Raw genomic sequence first — 18,587 nt, forward strand, 5'->3', positions numbered from 1 at the left:
GTTTCTCAGATGGGCATCTTGCAGGGGTCTCTTCATAGGTACATAAGACACATGAGTATCCACCATCCCTGTCTTCTGCCATTTTTGTGCATCTTTGATGCTGTCTCAGCAAAAACTGCCAAGTTCTTCTAATAGCCTCTTGCCTAAAAATGTTGTGTGATAGCAACCTGCCAGCTGACTGCCACTGCATTAAACCTGCAAATCTTGCATTCAGTTTCCCAAATGTTATTTCCATTTCTTTCAGAGAAGAAAGAGATTCTTTACAGCATCTTGCATGGGTGAAGTGTGTGGTTTGGGAGTCTGTTCTGTGTTACAGTTGGTGCTCCACTTCAAGCTGTCATTTTGGTTCTGTATGTCAAGGAGAAAAGTACACAGCTGAGCAGATACTCATGCAAGACACCTGGGCAATCAGCCTTGTTTTAGAATGTCTTTATTTAAAGTAACTTTCCTTGTTAGCTTCTTTAAGAATCTGGACTTGGGTGTTGGTAGCTGAAAATGTTAATTAGGGCCTGTCTGAAAGCAGTTGTGTCTGAGCTAACGTTATGCACTGAGAGAGAGAAGGGAGACAGTGGCTGTGACAGCATGGTTACTTGGTGTCCACTTGGGTAGCAGGTTTGGGTTTGCATCCTGTTCTCCCTATTGCTTCTCAAGTGGAATGGTGGAAGTGGGTTTTGGGGAGTGAGTTGTATGTCATGGTAAGAGTAAGGATGAGAGCGATTTTGGAAGGTATTGAGTGAGGAGAAAGATTGAAGATGACCAGTTACTGAAACAACTCCTTCCTTACCCTTGTGGAGGAGTTCCATGCTCATGTTTAAATCCATCTCTACCTTTGCAGTCTGACTCCATATCTTTCTTTGCTGCAGACACAGAACAATGGGAGCACTAATCTGCAGAAAGGCAATCACTTCACAGTGTGCCTGCTGTTTTCCCTTGGCACTAAGAGCACATGAGTAGAACTCAAACTCTTTGTACAGCCAGTCTTGGTCTTCACTGCCCTTCTTCCCAGCTGTTCACTGTGAATTCATGTATTTCAGAATGTGGTTTTTTTCCTTCCTGTGACAACCTTCAACTTCTGTGAAACTCCTTCAATTAGAAGCCAGGTTTTCTTGGCAAGAGAGAGAGATTTTTTTATGAGGCTTTAAATACCTAAGGAGCGTTTGATCTACAGCTTCAGAACACCAAGGCAAGTTCTGTCATGGTGGAGAGAGGAACACAGGGAATCCCAAAGTTAAGGAGAGAAGTTTACTCTGTAGGGCAACTACAGATTTGAGCTGACACCTCAGCATGGATGGGGATACCGAGTACTAAGTTGTGATAGGACAAAATGAAGGTGGGTAAGAGAGATGACTTGATTAATTGTAGCCTTTTGGTGTAGTGATATGGTAGCCAAACAGCAAGGTTTCTAAAAGCAGTTAGGCTGGGTTTTTCATTTTTCTCCTTAGCATCCTGGTGTTGACTTTTGAGGTTAAGAACAGACGTGGTAGAAGATATGGAAATCCATCGAGTCTCTTCATGTCACTTAAATGCTGATGGCAACGGATCTTTAGGATGCATGACACATCAGTAAACTGCAGAAAAAGCAGCAATTCCCTTCTGGAATCCTAAGATGACACAGTTTATTATCTCACTGTCTCACTTGTGCAGCTACAAATAATGGTCTTGTTAGCAATTTGTTATTTTAGCTCAGATAAAGTGATTAAAACCAGGATTACTCTTTGTTGTGTGCACCTGCCTTTGTTCTCTCCCAGAGCCCCCTTCTCTGTGCTTTTGATGCTCTTTCCTCTGCCTGATGTTTCTTGGCTTATATGGTTCTGCATCGTTGTTATTGATGAACTTTCTCAAAACTGGCTTTGAAGGCAGACCTGAATTTTGTAGAACTTGGTGGTCACTTTCTGCTGGGTTTTTTCCTCTCTGTTACAGGTCTCTGGAGAAGTTGGTACTGGGATGTTGCTTCCAGATATATGGCAATTTATGTTAATGATATTCATCATCTTAAACACAGTTGCAGGCTAAGAATGCTAACAAGTCCAGGATGAATGGGAAAGATATTGAATCTACTCTTTGAACTTCATTTTTCAGGCATTAGTGAGAGGCTTGGCTTGGCTTGTGATCTACTCATAGTAGCCTGCAGCTTCATTTTCCCTATTCTTTTTTATCTTTATCTTTTGTGACAGTCTTTTATATTCCCCTTATCTTGGTCTAAGTGTCTAATAATACTGCCTGGATGCAGTGACAGGCAATGACTATTTCCTTGCAGCAGTGCTGCAGGATATTACTAACCTCTCCAGCATAATATTCTTTTAGCATTAAGTCACATTCCAGCAAGGCAAGTGTCTTCATAGCAGGGTGGTGAAAGAATGAGTGCCTTTGGAAAGATGACAATTACCAGAAGAGCTCACATCATATTCCACACTGTTGGTTACCCTGGCTTATAGAAGCAGTTTGGATGTCAAGTTTGGTACATCTGAGTTTCTCTGCTACTTACAAACTGTGTGTGTCGCTTTGTTTTGCTTCTATTTTGTGTCTGTGAAACTCTTTAAGTCAAACTAGGTCACCTAGTAGGTGATGTCTGGTGTTCATGAGTGATAAGGAAGCAAGCTGTTATTAGTTAGTTGCTAGCCAGGCAAAGCAGATGATGGTTAGCATTCTTGAAGCCTCTAAGTCTAACAGATTAGTGTTGTTTGCACAGTTACATTTCCATTTTTGTTTCCCTTAGAGGAGCAGTAGCATAATAGTGCAATATATTTCAAGGGAAGCAAGAAGAAAAAGCTGCTGCTTACTTCTGACACTGTTTCAGTGTCAAGGCCTGATGGGGCAGCCCAGCTGATGGTATGTTTTCCTATTCAATGTTTTCAATGAGCACCACTTGTGAAGTTACCAAGTAATAAGAATAATCCATAGTGATGTTTTCCCTACTCATGTTCATGTTTGGATGATGTTTCAAACAAGCTCCTGTTTGAAAACAGCTAACTAAAGGACTTTCTTATAAGCAGTGAATACAGTGGTTTCCTTAATACTCATGTAACAAGCCCAAGGAGTAGGGATTCTCTACCTTTGTCTGGCCTCTGATGTTTGTGCTTTCTGATGATTCACTGTAACTATGGAGTGTATTGGTTGTATTCTAAAATATGTCATCAGTTTGTGAGCCCACTGCACAATGAGGTGATGAAAATAGAGACAACTGGACACTGTGCCTAGGTAAGAGCAAGTGCTTCTCTCTGGTTCCATATCAGTCTTTCTCTGAAGCAATTAAGCTTTAGCATTTAACGAGCAAGTGCTGCTGTTCCTCTTGACCAGGTGATAAATCCTCTCTTAGATGATGCTTCTCTGAAGCACATGATCTTCTCAAGTGCCATTTTTAATCTTGTAAATACATTTTCCCCAGAACAGCCCTCTGGGAGGTAATCAAGGCTGGGGGGGTTTGTTTTGCTCTGGTCAGGAGAGTCATTAATAACTCAGCAGTCTGGTGGTTTATAGGAAGTTTTAGCTGATGAATAGATGTAAGTTTTCCCTGGTGTTCTTCTGCAAAAGCTGCTAGTGAAAGACTGGCACTTTAGCCTTCAGAAGAACAAAGGAAGATGGAAAGGCACCGTGCGTTGGGTGGCTTACCTAACTTCTTTATCAATTGCTGTATTAAGTGGCTATGTTAAAGATCAATTCTTTTGCCTCCCCAGCTGAGCAGCATTGTTCTTTACAGCTTCCCTCTTATCTTTATTCTTCACTTTTGTTTGCCTTTCAAGTATTCTACTTGGGAGTCTGCTCCATGATCATTTAGTGCCAGGGAAGGCTTTTTGTGCAGCAGATGCTTCTTTTTGCTCGCATTTGCTTGTTTCTTGTTGTCTCCTTCTGTTCTGCTTTAAGTATTTCTCTTTCAGTAATGGCCATATCCTTCAAAGATGGGTAGTTAAATTTATATGTGTGCCTTTTATTTTTACCAGATTATGTAGATACTTTTAAACTGGTGTTTTGTTGTTTTCATGTCTCTGAATGCCACTACTTGGACCTTTTTTTGATATGACCAGTGCTCTTGGCTTGTTTATTTGGACCTACTTGTGGAAAAAAGTCTCTCCTCTGAGAAATCATTTGTCTTATATCCCTTGTATTAGATATAATCCTGTTTTTAAGTGAGAAACACTCATTCTCAGAGCCATAAGTAGGATGATCCCCTTTTCCTGAGTTGAGTTTGCAACTTCACCAAGACTTAAAGACTGTGAGTAGAGTAACATGTACTGCATGAACCAGTATACTTTGATATAAGAGCTTAGTCCTACTGATCCAGGAGATGTTATTCCAGCTACTGTGTCTCTGTGCAGTATTAGAACCAACTTGCAGTGTGACTTTTCCTTTTGTCTTCTAAAATACCTGTATCTTACTGAAATATTCAGAATGTTAAAGTTTCATGTATTGTTTACTGTTCTATTTTGAGAGACTTACTTCCTAGAAACACTCCCAGTTTTCCCTGACTTCATTTGCAGGAGGTGCTCAGGCTCTTACAGGTTCAGACAGAGGGAAAAGCCAAGTTTCAGTTCCTATTCGTGCTGCTCCTGTGAGTTGTGAAGCTAGTAGTTAATTATCTATCATAGCGTTCCCAGCATTGTGTGTCCTTTACTCATCAGGACGATGCTGGAAAGTGATCAACATGTTCTCACCACCTTTTATCCCTGCTTTTCTAACCTTAGTAAAACATAGCACACACTTTGGCTTGTCCTATGCAGCTCTTGTGAGTTCACCCATCTCAGGTTATATCTCAATTTTCATCTAAGTGATCAGTGGAATCCTGTGAAGTGAATTGTAAGATTTCAGGATCTGTTTCTTCTTTAGTATGGCCAGTTTAATATGACACTCTCCAGGTACCATCTGTAGGGGGCTTGGAGTCAGACTTGAACAACCTCTAAAGCCACAGAAGTTTCCATCTTAGGGTGACTTCCCCTGAGCTCCTGGTAGGATGTGTGTGATGCTCCTGCCTCCTGTGCTGTCTCTTCTGAAGTAGCCTCCTGTAGACTTAAAAAATGGATAGCAAGTAAGTGGAGATACTTCATATTTGAAGTACCTAGAAAATGTTACTGTGTTTTCTTCTCTTACATCAACATGGTGCAACAGGATCCTGTGCCAACCCTTCAGGATGTTAGTAGATGCCACTTAACCAATTATTTAGCGTTTCTTTCCCATGTAAGTGTCCAGCCTCATCAATAGAAATTGATTTACCGTTTTCAATTGCATCACATGGAACACAATAAAATGCTGGAAATATGAAACAATTGGCTTGGGCTGATATAATTTGCTTCTTGGGAACTTGCATGGCTTACTGGTGCTGCCTCTGATAATTAAATGGCTTTTCCAAACGGTCATTGTTGACCTCATTCTGCTGGCAACGTAGCCAGTGGGAGTTTCAATATTGACTACAATGGGAACAGTTAGACCAACAGATTGCATTAGAAATCCCATGCTGTGTGTTTAATTTCAGTTCTGGATACAACAGTCTCTAAATATTAAAGAGAATTCTTGCCAAGATAGAAAAGCAGAACGTAGCTTTCTTCCTTTCTGACAGTCTTGACTATTTTCTGTATCCATGCATTTATTACCACCATGGCAAAGTTACCAGATGAAAAAAGATGCCTTTTTCTCCAACCTTTAGGATGCAAAGTTTTGCATTGCTCATCTTTCCTCTTAACAAGCCAACACAACCATACCAGCAAAATCCAAGATTTGACTGCCTTATCCAGTTTAGGATGAGCTTTCTTCTTTCATATATCCTATTAAAGGTCCATCACTTCCCTGAATGCTTAGAAATTGCTTTCTTTCCCTCATCTACTTTGTGTTAGTGTTAAAGCTATTTATCCCCTACCAGCTCTTCTCCTCCATAGCACAGTTTTGACTTGTCCCACACTAGGATCTGAACAAATTATGAGTAACCTGAATTTTGAGCCAGACCTTTAAAGTTGCTTTGACCATTCTCTGGTTCTTGCATTTTCCTCCTGAGACAAATGAGTCTGTTAATAATTAAAGTATTACATCTCTCTTGTCACCTTACATGCTCATTACTTCTGATTCTATCCCAGCATCTTGTTCAAGGGATTGCTTAGTTCCTTCATTATTGTTTTTTCACTGCAGAACTTTCCCTGTGTGCTTCATATTTGCCCTTAAAACAAAGGAGCATTGCAGGACACCTTTGTAGTCCTGTTACAGCACTTGCTGTGACACATTTTTGTCTCATTTACTTCTGCAACGTTACTGAGCTGCTTTGCAGAAAGAGGCTTTTGGTTTTTATATAGACACACACACACTCTTGAGGGATCACTTTTGCAGGTTATGTTAATTAAGCTATCCAGTGCAAATCATTAACTAATGAGTCTGTGGGTAGCTGCCACAAGAGGAAATCGAAAGTAGAGCGTTAGAATCTTTAACCAGTACTTCAGAGAGCTTGGGAAACTTGTCATTTCTTGTCGGAGTGCTTCACGCTGGCACTGCAGTCGTGCTAACATCTGCTCTCCTCCCTCTGTCAGCAGGCTGTGTGTGCTACAGAAATAACACAAGGTGCCACCCATCTTCACTGATCTGTAGGGTTTGAGGGGTTTTTTTCTTTTCCTTTTTAGAAGGTGCAGAAATAATCTTCAGCTGGCATCAGGGTAATATCAGCTGTTCTAGCTTTTCAGCACTAGACTCTTAAAAACACTCTTGCATGTAGTTGAGCATGAGAGTTCAGATATAAATGACTGTCAATTAGTGATTCAGAGTAGTAGTATTCCTCTTTAGCACAGGGGAGTGTATCTTACACTTCCATCACAGTAAATAGGAGTTCTGGCAATCTCAAAGGCTAGTCACTGCTTCTCATTCCCTGTTCTGCTCTTTGAGTTACAGGGCAGTGGCAGTTGGGGTGTGGTGGTTTTTCACTTACTCTTTTAAAGGGGTTGCTAAAAACAGATTGTTGCCTCTTGATTCAGTAGAAGCTCTTTCTGTCATGGTGAAAGCTGAATAAAACCCTGGTCTGGATTTTTTCCCTTTTAGGTGTTTGTGTTGGGGGGGAAGAGTTGTGAATGGAACCATGCAGGATGGAGTTCTTGCATCAGAAAGTCTCATTGATTGGAAAATTTGTGTCCTGAAATGTGTTTGTGGATGCTCAGAGCATTGACTAGTGGCATTTTAAAGTGCTTGAACAATCAGTTGCTTTAGATCCTCTTGTTTTGGACTACAGGAGATTTTGCACCTTTACTTGGTTTTGTTTGCTGAAGCTAATTCCTCACCCCCTTTGAAATCTGCTGCAGAGATTCTCTTCAACCTGAGAGTGCTGCAGGGTGTAGTCCTGCTGTCATTCCTCATGCTGGTATTTGTCCCATTCAAAAGCATCTTCTGATTGTAGTAAACCTCCAAAGCAAATGCAAACCCTGAAAACCAGAGTTTGAAAAACTCCTACTTGGACTTCTAAGAAGTATATTTCTTGTCTTAACTTTCACCAGCTCTTACTCAGTGTGTGTGGCAAGATCAGGAATATAACACTTCTCCTTTTTTCTCTTTGGTCTTTTCTCTTTAGCAGGAAAAATTGAAATGTCAGCACTCAAGTTTGCAGGAATCCTTCTGTTATTGATCCTCCATCCACTGGAGGCCTCCAATTAAAAGAGCAGCAGCAGGTTTTACGTTGCTAATTTCAGGAACCTTGCTGCTTACACAGAAACCTCAGGGTGAGGTGCAGCTTTGGCCTTGAACTGCACATCCTCCCTCTGCAGTGGGGAGGAGAAATGGAAGCTTTGAGCTTGGATTTTACATTTGGGTTTGGTGAAATAGCTTGAAATGCCAAGGAGTTTTGCAGAACGACCTCTGCTTTTGTGTTCCTGGCTCCTGGAGTGTGTGGGAAACAGCCACGTAATGGACTTTCTTCTCAGCCCACGTTTCCCTCTCACTGCCTTTTAAAAAAGGGGGAGGGAAAAAAAAAGCACAGCTTGCTGGAGTGGGTTAGGAATGTGCTGCTGGTGTGTTGCATAAGGAATATTTAGTTTCTTAGTGATTCCAAGGCTCTGTAAGTAACATTCACCCCACAACTGCTTGGGAAGGAGACAAGTAGGGCTGCAATTACAGATGGGGATCTGGAACCAGGGAGAACAGACTGCAGAGAGTGTGTTTCTAAACTGGAGAATAAAGCATTGTGGAGGTCTGTTTCAGAACTCCAGAGTCACTACTGGAGGCTCATTATTTCCTTGCAGTCTTAGTGCTGTATGATTACAGGTCCTCTTGTGACCTATGAATGCAGTATCAGCAATTTTGACTGCTGAGGGCTCTGGTTTGGCTTCCTGCTTTGTTGAGGGGTTGTTATTGCCAAAGTCAGCCTAGAGCAGCCGTGGCTTTGTCTAGCTCTTGTCTTGAGTCTTCCAAGGATATGGCAGTTCTGCAGCCTCTCTGGGTTACCTCTTTGGTGTTGTACTGCCCTCCTGGGAAGAAGACTTCCACGTGTCTGCTGTAGGACAAGACATCCTAGACCCTTTCCCTTCATTGCCCAAGGCCCAGACATTTATTGTGAGACAGAGTGAGAGGTGTGTCTCTGAGGAGACACACTTTTGTCTGATACCACCTAACGTTTCTGACTGCTGGAAAAGCTTGTTAAAGGTGAGATTCACTTAAGCTGTGATGGCATTTGAACTGGAGCTTGAGGGAAGGAGTGCAAAAGGATAGGCTGCAGATTAACTCTTTTACCTGGACTTCTGGGAATGAAAAAGTTAAACTTACCAGCTCTCTTTGACTAAGGCAGAGTTCTCATCTGTGGTGTGCCTACTGTTGCTCTCCTAGTTCAAATTCTAGGGTCTCTCGTTGACTTGCTTAGGTGCTGACATGGATTCATTGACTCTCTGTGCTTTTGTTGATACTTTGAGACATTGTCAAACAAGGAAGAAAGTGGATATCAGGCTCTCCATAGATGAAACTCTTGGGAGTCTTTGGGTACAGTAAGTTGAATGAGTTTGGAACATTAGCAGCATGCGAGTTACACAAGAGAACCATTAAATACTCAGTATGTCTAGGACACGTGGTTGGGGGTTTTGTTTTCTTGGAGTTTACTTTATCACATAGAGTTTTTAATGTACAGTAACTCTTTTGTCTTCTTTTGCTGAAGGGACAATGGAGACCGCTCCAGGCACCGAGCTCCCCGGAACGCCCGCATGTCTGCACCGTCGCTCGGCCGCTTTGTCCCCAGGTAAGGCTTGTACAGGCAAGAGTTAAAAGGGTATGGAAATCCTGGAGGTACCAGTTGCATCTGATGCTTTCAGATAGATCCCTCTTCTTGCACAGGGCTGCTTGGTTTTGAATTTGTAGGACCCCCAAGATGTGGCATTTGAAGGACAGCGTGACTTTACTGCTGCTCACCTGCAGGTTGGGGCTGTGGTGTGAAGGCAGAATAGGAGGAGGGAAAGGGATCTGATTGGAGATTCTCAGCACAACGTGCTGGTTTGAGATGAGGAAGCTATTGTGGGAGGTAAAAGATTTGTTTAATGCTGATCTTCACAGCCACATTGATCAGGGGATGATCTAATCTGTAACTCGCCTTTCGTTTGAAGCAGTGGAACAGTTGGCTAAGCAGAAGAGTCCAGCCTTCCCTCTATTATAGCATGCTGGAATCTAGTCATCTTTCCTCAAAGTCACTGCAGTTGCTGTCCAGGGCTGTAGTGTGCTGGGCTGTCTTTCTCCATGTGAGCTTACTCTTTGTTTTGCAGACGCTTCCTGCTGCCAGAGTACTTGCCTTACGCTGGGATTTTCCATGAGCGGGGACAGCCTGGCTTGGCCACCCATTCCTCTGTCAACAGGGTTTTGGCAGGTAACAAGATTTCCTTGTTTGCAGTAATCATGTACATTAGTGCTGTTTTTCTCATGAATCTGAGCAGAGGAGGATTGAAGAGGGAAAGCCTAATTCCAACTTCTGAGGTTCTGTTTGAGTTGCCCAGAACAAGAGGAAGGACTGTTGAGTAATGTGGTGAGCTGTCATTCAAGTGTTTGGGCATTGGAGATTCCACACTTCAAGTATGTGTATGAGAGTCTCTGGATGGATTGGGGAGGGGTGCTCTTAACAATTCTTCCATTGTTTCACTTCTTCCCCTATTCCTCAATGTCTTAACAACCTGACAGACTAATGATCAGCTTGCTGCAGGTCCTTCTAATGGAATTATAGGGTGCCTTGTTCGTGTTCCGACTGGCAAGATGCACACAAGGCAATGTGGGATTCAATTAGGATCTTAATAAGTGCATATTAGAGAACTCAGCTGCCACCACATCCAGCACACGGGCATTTGGGAGCCTTTAAAGGGCAGGCGGAGGTGGGGAAGGGAGGTGGGGGGAAGAGGAGGAGAATGGCACTCTGGCAGCTCATGAATGAGATGCTTATACGTGACACATATCTTGAGGGTGGGTCTTTTCTGGCTGGATCTGAGTTGCTCTGTAATTAACCCCAGTTCAGAGGAGTCATCTTGGAGCTTGAGGAAAAACAAGGGATGATATATGGGCAGGTAGGTTCTCATCTTTCCTGTAGGTGGTCACTCACAGGACCACTGCTGAAAGAAGTGAATAAAGGTTTCTCAAGAAGCTGTGTGACTCTTTTCCTTATCCTAAGGCACAATCAACTATGCATTTTGGACAGGATTTATCTAACCTGTTCTCAAGAGTCTTTGCTGGAGTTTTCCCTGCCGTTTTAGGGTGGAACTGTTGATGGTGCATGGTTGATTTGATGTTGCAGTGGTCTGGTCTTTAGGACATGCCAGAAGTCTGTTACCAGACTATTGTGTCCCTGAACGTTGTGATTTGAGTGTGTGGTTTGTAGACTTTGCTGTTGCAGTAAGAGCTCAGCCAAAGGCTTTGCTTCCAATGCACCTCTGCCTTTTTTCCTCAGGAAGGAGTGGAGCTAGGCTGTAGCTGACGCACGTACTGTGCTCGCTGCCTGTGTGGGCTTTGGCTGTTGGCACGTGGCAACAGCACACTGGCAGATAATTACTTGCTGCCAGGCAACACTGCAGAATTCTTGTGTGGTCTCACTTTACTGGAGACACCTGCCTTCAGCCCTCCTTTGCAGTTTGCCTGTTCCTTAGTGGCTGGGAAACAGCCTGTCTTTTCCTCCTTGCACGTTTTCAGGTATTTGAGCCCCAAAGTTACACGTTTGGTGTTTGTTGTGTGTGTGCCAAGATTACAATTTCTGCTTTCTTTTTTGTTCATCACTGGACTTTCATAAAGCAAGATCAATGTTTTCTGCTTGGCACCGTGCTGAGCCTACTTGAGGCAAGGTTTGTTGGCTCCTATAGTGTGGTGGGACCTCACACTGGAATGGCTGGGACTCCCCAGCCAAAGGCTTTTATTGACTTCCCTCGAAAATGACTTCTGCTAATGCAGCAGCTGCTTGTGATACATTGTTTTAATATTCTGTTTATTTCAGCCTGTTACCCAGACTTTCAGCTTTCAAAATGCCTTTGTACATTTGTGCTCAAAGCCACGTTAATGTGGTGCAGAAAGCAGGAGAGTTCAGTTGTAAGTACGAGGTGGAGGCATGAAAGATGACAAGTAGAAAATGAGGTGGTGATTGTGGAACACTTGTAGAAGTTCTTGTGTTTGTTTTGTTGGTCACTATTGTCATTTTCAATATTATATTGCAGAGGCATTGACAGTTGTATTGATGATGGAATGATTTCCTTTTTAGTTAGCCTGTGCCAAAGCTTGTGGTAGTTCTTTCTTCACTCTCATAGTGAAAAATCTTTACTCAAGCTTCAAATACTTTTAACTCTGGCCTGGTGTTTATGGGTGAGGTTGCCAGCCTTGGCAGAGGGGAAAAAATCCAGTTATCTGTCTTCCCATTAACATGGACTAATGTAAGCTTGAGTGCCTTAAATTGTTTCATCCTACCATGTATGCAGACTGTCATTTCTGAATTATGTTTAAATGCATAAATGCCAAATGTGTTTCTTATGTAACCTTTACAGCGTCTGAGAAAAGATGCCAAACCCCCCCCCTATTTCTCACCTGACAGCTTTCCAAAAACTGACAGTAGATGTCTGTGGTCAACTATGAGAGCTGCTGTTTGGGAAAATACACCCAATTACACATCTTCTCCTGTCCCCTGCCCCACTTAGCGCTGGCTGCAGAGAGGGAATCAAAGCAGCAGACAGAGACCTTATGGGCGTCTGAATTAGTTTGGTGTGCTGGCTGAATTTCTTAATGTCAAAGCTCTTGCTGTCAGGTTCTGTGCACGTTTACTTTGCAGCTCTCTGCTTTATATCAACAGCTTTCTGTTGTTTGAGTATCGTTCTCATGCAAGTGTTACAGACAATTGCACCATGCAAGGGAAGGCTGCCTTGTGAATAGATTCTTAGAGCAGTCTGGTTTAATGAACCACTGAAGATTACAGGTTGTCTAAGCAGACAGGCTAGTCCAGCAACACAGTAGATTTGGCAGAATCACTCTGACGTGCCAGGCAAGGCTTAGGTCAGGATTAGAGAGTCCTTTGTACTGGTCAGGGACTGGTGGCCAGCCCTGCACTAAGACACTTGCAGGCAAAGTATAGGAAAGGTGGCAACAGATGGGTAGAGTAGGTGGGACTTCAGGAGGAGAACGAAGCAATAGGAGTCAGCATGACAGACAGGGATGTCTTAATGCCAGCAGCCTAATTTGCATGTAGCACTGGAACAACCACAAGTCCCTGTAGCACCTTCCTGCCTGTTTCCTTGCCTTATCTACTGGTGCAGTTTAGACCCATCAGCTGATTGAATATACTGCATTGCTGTGCTTTCTGGCACCAAGTAAAACACCACGTGAAAACATGTTACATCAACATTGTTACCTTCAGCGTTCAAACTTGTAATCACACCAAAAAGTATTGGTAGCTTGACAAGTTGTATTTTCCTGTAGAGTCTGTGTTGATTGGCAGTAATTACACTGTCCTCCTTTAATCCTTTATTAACTGAGTCTTATATCAGCCTTTTCATTATTTAGTCTGGAATCAACGTCAGGCTGACAAGACTGACATGTCTCATCCTATTTCAACCTTTTCAAATACTCATCTAGCACTAGCATATTTTTCAATCTTCAACATTCCCTTTATTATTTCAAAGGCTTATCAAAAAAAACCCCACCCTTTTGAGTTCATTTGGCAGCACTTGGAAGGCTCTTGGTAGTGTGGGCTGTAAGCTAACCCTCTGGACTCTCCTCTCCTCAGTGAACTGCTGTTAACTGATGATGTTGTGGTCTCCAAGGAAACAACCATACAGTGAAAGATGGTTGAAGTGGTTGTTTGCTGAAGCAATGATGAAAGTGGTAAATACATTTGGGCTTCTGAAGTGATAGGGCTGGCAGTACAAATGGAATCTAACATCTTGGGGCCGTTTCAGTCTCCTCGCCTCTGGGCTTTCTCTGGCAACAGAGGTCAACAGAGCGGGGTTGTGTCGTGGTTTCTGTTCTTTCCCTCTGTGCTTCCCTGGAGATACCAAAGAGTTGTTCTGTGGGATGATATTGCACCTTTTGTAATGGCAGTTAGTCCTGTGCAAAGTTCAGCACTGTTAACGTGCCTGGCAATGGATCCAAGGAACACACAGCTCAGTATTGTGTTTACTACCTCCTACTGCTTTTATCTTTTAGCTTGTTTTTCTTTAAGATGAATATTTCTGCCTTCTCTTTTGGGGCAGGGTTTGTTTTGTTTGATTTGTTGGGTTTGGCTTCTTGTTTACTTGGGGTTCTTAAAAGTAAGCTTCTCCTGCTCCTGAGTCCCACTGTGAGCAGGAGACTGCTAAATAATTAGAGAGCCAAGTGATAGATATGAAAGTATCTTTATATTTAATATTAAAATATCCTTTACAAATGAGCAAACACATTTTTGTAACAAAAGATGCCCTTTTGCCACTGAAGGTTCTCATGACCTCTGGTTAGTTAACCTGCATGAACATTTTCCTTTATAATAACTGTCTACTTAAGGCTGGACAGAGACCTGAATAATGGTATAGCAGAACAAAGAAAGCTTTAATTTTAGTTCAGTGGAAGCTCAGAGAAAGAAGAAAACCAATATTTGCCAAGGAATTTTGCAGGAGACTTGAAAAATTGACATTGATGCCAGTTTGTTGACATTCCTGTCTCAGCAAGACACCTGCAGATGGAAGTTTACTGGTTTATGATAGCTACCCAGCTCTCTGAAATGCTTCTGTCTCTCCTCACTTTGTTTTAATAAGCATCTATTCAGTTATGTGCATCTCAACAAAGTATTTTTCCTTGTGGGAACACAGATCATGTTTGTCTGTTCTGGCTTTGCCACCACACTTCATCTGTTTTAAATGCAATCCAGCACAGTTGCCCTGAGTCTTCCACATCATGGGGAGACCATGCTCAGCTTGGTTAAAGGCTGAGTGGTACAACACTCTACATTTACCATTTTTGAGTGCCTTCATCACTATTTTAGGGTAATAGATTCAGACCAGAGACTGAACACTTAGGTATAGTCAAAGAATGAGATTGGTATTACAGATATTGCCTGTGCCTATTCAGGGTATGACTTGCTACAAGAGTAACACCAGTGGAGCTTTGGATGTCTCTGCAGGGGTTGCCAAATAAGGCTGTCTGTGTCTTTGTGACACTGGAGGGGGGATAAGGCTATAGGTGAAGCTAAGAATCAGTTGATAGCCTGCCTTTAATTAGAATCTGGGACTTGAAAATGTAACCTTCAGCTGCTGATCTGTGTCACACAAGCCATCCTATTCTTCAAAGCTTAGCTGCCTGGGAGAATTCTAGGTCGTGTCTTCAAGTGAATTTCTATACTTCAGTCAGAAACTGCTCTCACACAGTTCTTGGAGCATTTCAAGTTTCATCAGGATGAGAATTAACTAAGATGGTAGATAGATGTTGTTCTCTTTCTATGACAGGAAGATTTATTAGAGCATGTGATGATTCTCCTGATAAGAAGTAGGGCAATGTCCTCTTGCCAGTCAATTCTTTGAAGCAGTCCCACTAGCTTAAGGTATCTCCTGGTGGATGTTCCCAATGTGTTACCACTCTGGCTGTATTTAGGGCTAATGTTCAAATACCAGTGAATGGCTCTAACCTAAAGCCACTTAAAACAGGTTCCTAAGCTTTTGATACATACAGTTGGATGGAGTGTTGGTTGCTGCTGCCCAGTAACCTTTCACTTCTGCTCTAATGATGAAAGTGATTGTGGTAAGAGGCTGCTTTGGTTGCCTTGGAAACCACATAGCAGGCAGATTCTCCAGTTCCTCTGGCATGGCAGGTGTGATTGCCTCCCATGGTTCCAGACTTCTTGACCTAGTCTTGTTCTGTTGTGTACAGTGTCAGTGAGCTGTGAATTCTCTTTTGAGATCCCTCATCTTTAAAATATGCTTGCAGTGATACACAACTGTACAGAGTAAGACCAAGATAACTTGGGAGCATCCAAAGGCCAGGAAAAGTTGATGGGCAAACACATCCCAGTTGTCTCACATGTACCCTTGTTTTTCTCATCATTAATGAGTATGTATTCTCTGGCAAGGCTTTCTCTGCAGTTGCCTGAGAGATAATGTTGGTTTTAGTCTATACCTTCAGCTGTCCATCATTGGCTTTTTGTTATTAGTTTGCTTCTGTCTTTTCATTTAAGACAACTGTGTGTATTTGGATTAGTATCCTGATCTAATCCAGCTTTTCACAGTAGACAGATCTGCAGAGTAATACAGTCAATGAACATAGCTGTGTGGCTTTCTATGCAGTGTGTTTCAGTTCAAAACTGTTGGGTACTGCTTAATCTGGAAAGATGTGAACCTTTGAGTAACCTCATTCTCTGTGGTCTTCCTGTGATCTACGTCAGTGGATGCGAAACGACATAAGAAGCTTAAAATATGCCTCGGGTTCTTCTGTGACTTGAGCTGTAGATATGTCACCTTCATCACAGACTTGAGAACTGTTTATCATTTCTCTGAGTGTACAGCCTTTCATGCAGATAGAGAAGAAAGAAAAGAGACTCTAGTGCTGAATTGGAAATGCACAAACTCATTACAGTAAGGAGTGGAAAATGCCTTTGTGGAACTGGTGAGACAAATCCTTAGAGTTACTGCTTTCCTCAACGTGGTACTTCTGAAGACAGTAGGATTTCAGAAGTGTGGAGAGACTTTTAATTGTGTGACATCCTCTTATTTAAATTTCCACCTATAAACTTGCTCTGTGTGTTCTAACAACACCCTTGCAGCCCAACAACTTTCATGACGGTTACCTGCTGCACATCAGCTCTCATCTGCATTTACTTACCTAGAGCAGCATTTGACTAAGGAAAAACTCCTTTGGTGCTGAGGTGAGGGAGCCCTTTCCCAGGCTGCCCAGGGAGGGTGTGGAGGCTCCTTCTCTAGAGGTTTCCAAACCCAACTGGATGAGTTCCTGTGTGACCTGAACAGTTTAATGTTCCCAAGAAGCAAGCCTAGAGGACAGCTGCTAATACTTAACTTCTTGTGGCTGTGCAGGGATCGGATAGACAGTTCACACATGCTGCATTCTCCCTAGGAGATCCATATTTATAGTGCATCAGTCATGTTTCATTGTATTGCAAGACATCAGTGAGTTTGGTTTTATTCTGGTTAGGTGCTGTAATTGGCAGTCCAACTGCCCCTTTTCCCCTCCTGTAATCTGTGTCATCCTGTAGCATTGTACCTTGGCACAATGGAGCTTAGTAGGTAGTTGATGTCATTAGCATTTGAATGACCACAGGCTATTCTGAAATACTAGTCCCATACAAAGACCCCACAAAGATTCCCAAGGTAGTGGAATTAGTTTTGATGCAGATAAATGCTCCTCTGAGCTAAAGAGGATTTACTTCTGTCTAGCTAGATGTCACCTGGAAGTGGATGGTAGATAGTGTTGAGAGAAAGCCTTTGACACATGCATTTATGAAGTGGACAAGGTTTTGTGTGTTGTTTTCAATTAGCCTTTATCTCCCTTCTAAAGTCTCAAATGCTGCAGTGAGAATCTGTGCAGTTAACTATCTTCCTTTTTGATGTCCTGCTGTACACTGTTGCATCCAAAAAGCACAGACAGCTACGAAGCATCAGGGTACTTTGGGAGCTGGAAATGGAAGACTATTAACCTGACTGTCTGCTAATGTTTGTTCAGTACCTCTGTTCACTTGCTTCTGGCAGCAAAGGTGTCTTGTGGGCACAAACACTTCTTTTGTCAGCTGTGAACACATCCAGTTTGAATTCTTTAGTTTGGGACATTAAGGTTGTGAAGGGCAGGAGGAATCAACTTGCATCAAAACCCTTGCAAAGTGCTATCCTCTATTTGATTCCAGAGATGAATACTCTCAAGGTTTGAGTGACTCTAAAACCAGTTTAGTTTCTATAATAAATTTGCAAGAGTATTTTGTGTATCAATGTCCTCATGTGGAAAAAGTGGCCTTTTCACACTGGAGAGCTGCAGATCCTCCAAGTCTCTTCTTCAATGTTGCACAATAAAGGTGAACTAAAGAGTCAAAAACCAGTGCTATTAGTGCTTTAAAGCCTCCTCTTGCTCAATCCTTTTTATTCTTATCTTCCTTATGCTTCTGCAGCTCAAGCTTTAGTTCATCTCAATCTGCAAAGTCTGGGAATGTGTTAATTGAGAGGGATGTGAGTCAACTGGAAATGAGAATCCACAGCTATGTGCACTATGGGGGGTACTTATAGTGTAATTCTGGGGCATCTGAGTTGGGAGGCTCAGCTTCCTGTACAGTTAGCAAAGAAAAAGCTTGTGCTCTGATTCATCACCTGAAGTGCTCTGAATCTTCTGTGGAGGTGCCAGTCTATTTATCACTGATTACATGGGGAACTTTGAAGACTACCCTTCTGCTATGGATACCTTAGATGCCTATAATTAGACAGGTTGCATCTTGTCCTGAAGGCTGAGTGCAGAAAAGATGATAATCTGGAAAGGGAGCCTGAGCAAAAGGGATTAAATGAAAGCAGCAAAGGTGATATAAGAAGTCAGCAACTCTGAGAGGTGAAAAAGCATGTTTCATTTGTATGGAGGGTGTTCTTTCACAAGTAAACACTGCTTGTGCCAAGGTAACATACACTGTTACTGTTGATGAGTGAAGCTTCTTGTCTGCTTGCTTCATTTCTACACTTACCCACTGAAAAGGTGGTGTTGTTCTCCAGCTCCTCTTCTCCCAATACACAAACCTTACCTCTGTAGCAAGAAATGAAGTTGTCTTTGGAGAGGCTCTACTCCTGTTTCTGCAGCTTTTTGTTCTGGGGGCTTTTTTGAGTGTTTTGAGTTGCTCTTTTTAAACTGATTCAGGACTGCAAGTCTTAGTGGGTATTTTGAGACCAATCAGACAGCACATGCTTAACTCACTGCTCAGGATCAATGAACCATGTGTGATAGGTGCTTTTTTTTCCTCCCCTCTTGTTTCTGCCTGTGCAATCTGAAGTTTGTTCTGCCACTGTAATTTCATGTGCAGCACTGTTGCAAGCTCAGTTCTACTAGCTAGGAATATGGAACTTGGATCTACAGCGTGAGTGAGTGTGAAGGAGCTCTTGCTCAGACCATATTGATACCAGATACTTGATAAAGATCCATATGACCTCCTCCTATGTTACACTCCTGAGAGTTTATGTAGCACAATCCTATGATCT

At 42.5% G+C, this 18,587-nt stretch overlaps 1 protein-coding gene across 8 annotated transcripts in view; it reads left to right on the forward strand.

Moving 5' to 3' along the window:
- Positions 1 to 18,587, forward strand: part of AMBRA1 (autophagy and beclin 1 regulator 1) — a 136,910-nt gene that overhangs the window by 46,252 nt on the left and 72,071 nt on the right. For all 8 annotated transcript variants that reach the window (XM_061997718.1, XM_061997714.1, XM_061997712.1 and 5 more), the window contains 2 exons: positions 9,098 to 9,178; positions 9,696 to 9,796. In XM_061997718.1, coding sequence (XP_061853702.1) covers positions 9,098 to 9,178; positions 9,696 to 9,796 — 182 coding nt within the window. The remainder of the gene's footprint in view (positions 1 to 9,097; positions 9,179 to 9,695; positions 9,797 to 18,587) is intronic.

Source organism: Colius striatus, chromosome 6 (genome assembly GCF_028858725.1).
Source record: "Colius striatus isolate bColStr4 chromosome 6, bColStr4.1.hap1, whole genome shotgun sequence".
Taxonomy (NCBI): domain Eukaryota; kingdom Metazoa; phylum Chordata; class Aves; order Coliiformes; family Coliidae; genus Colius; species Colius striatus.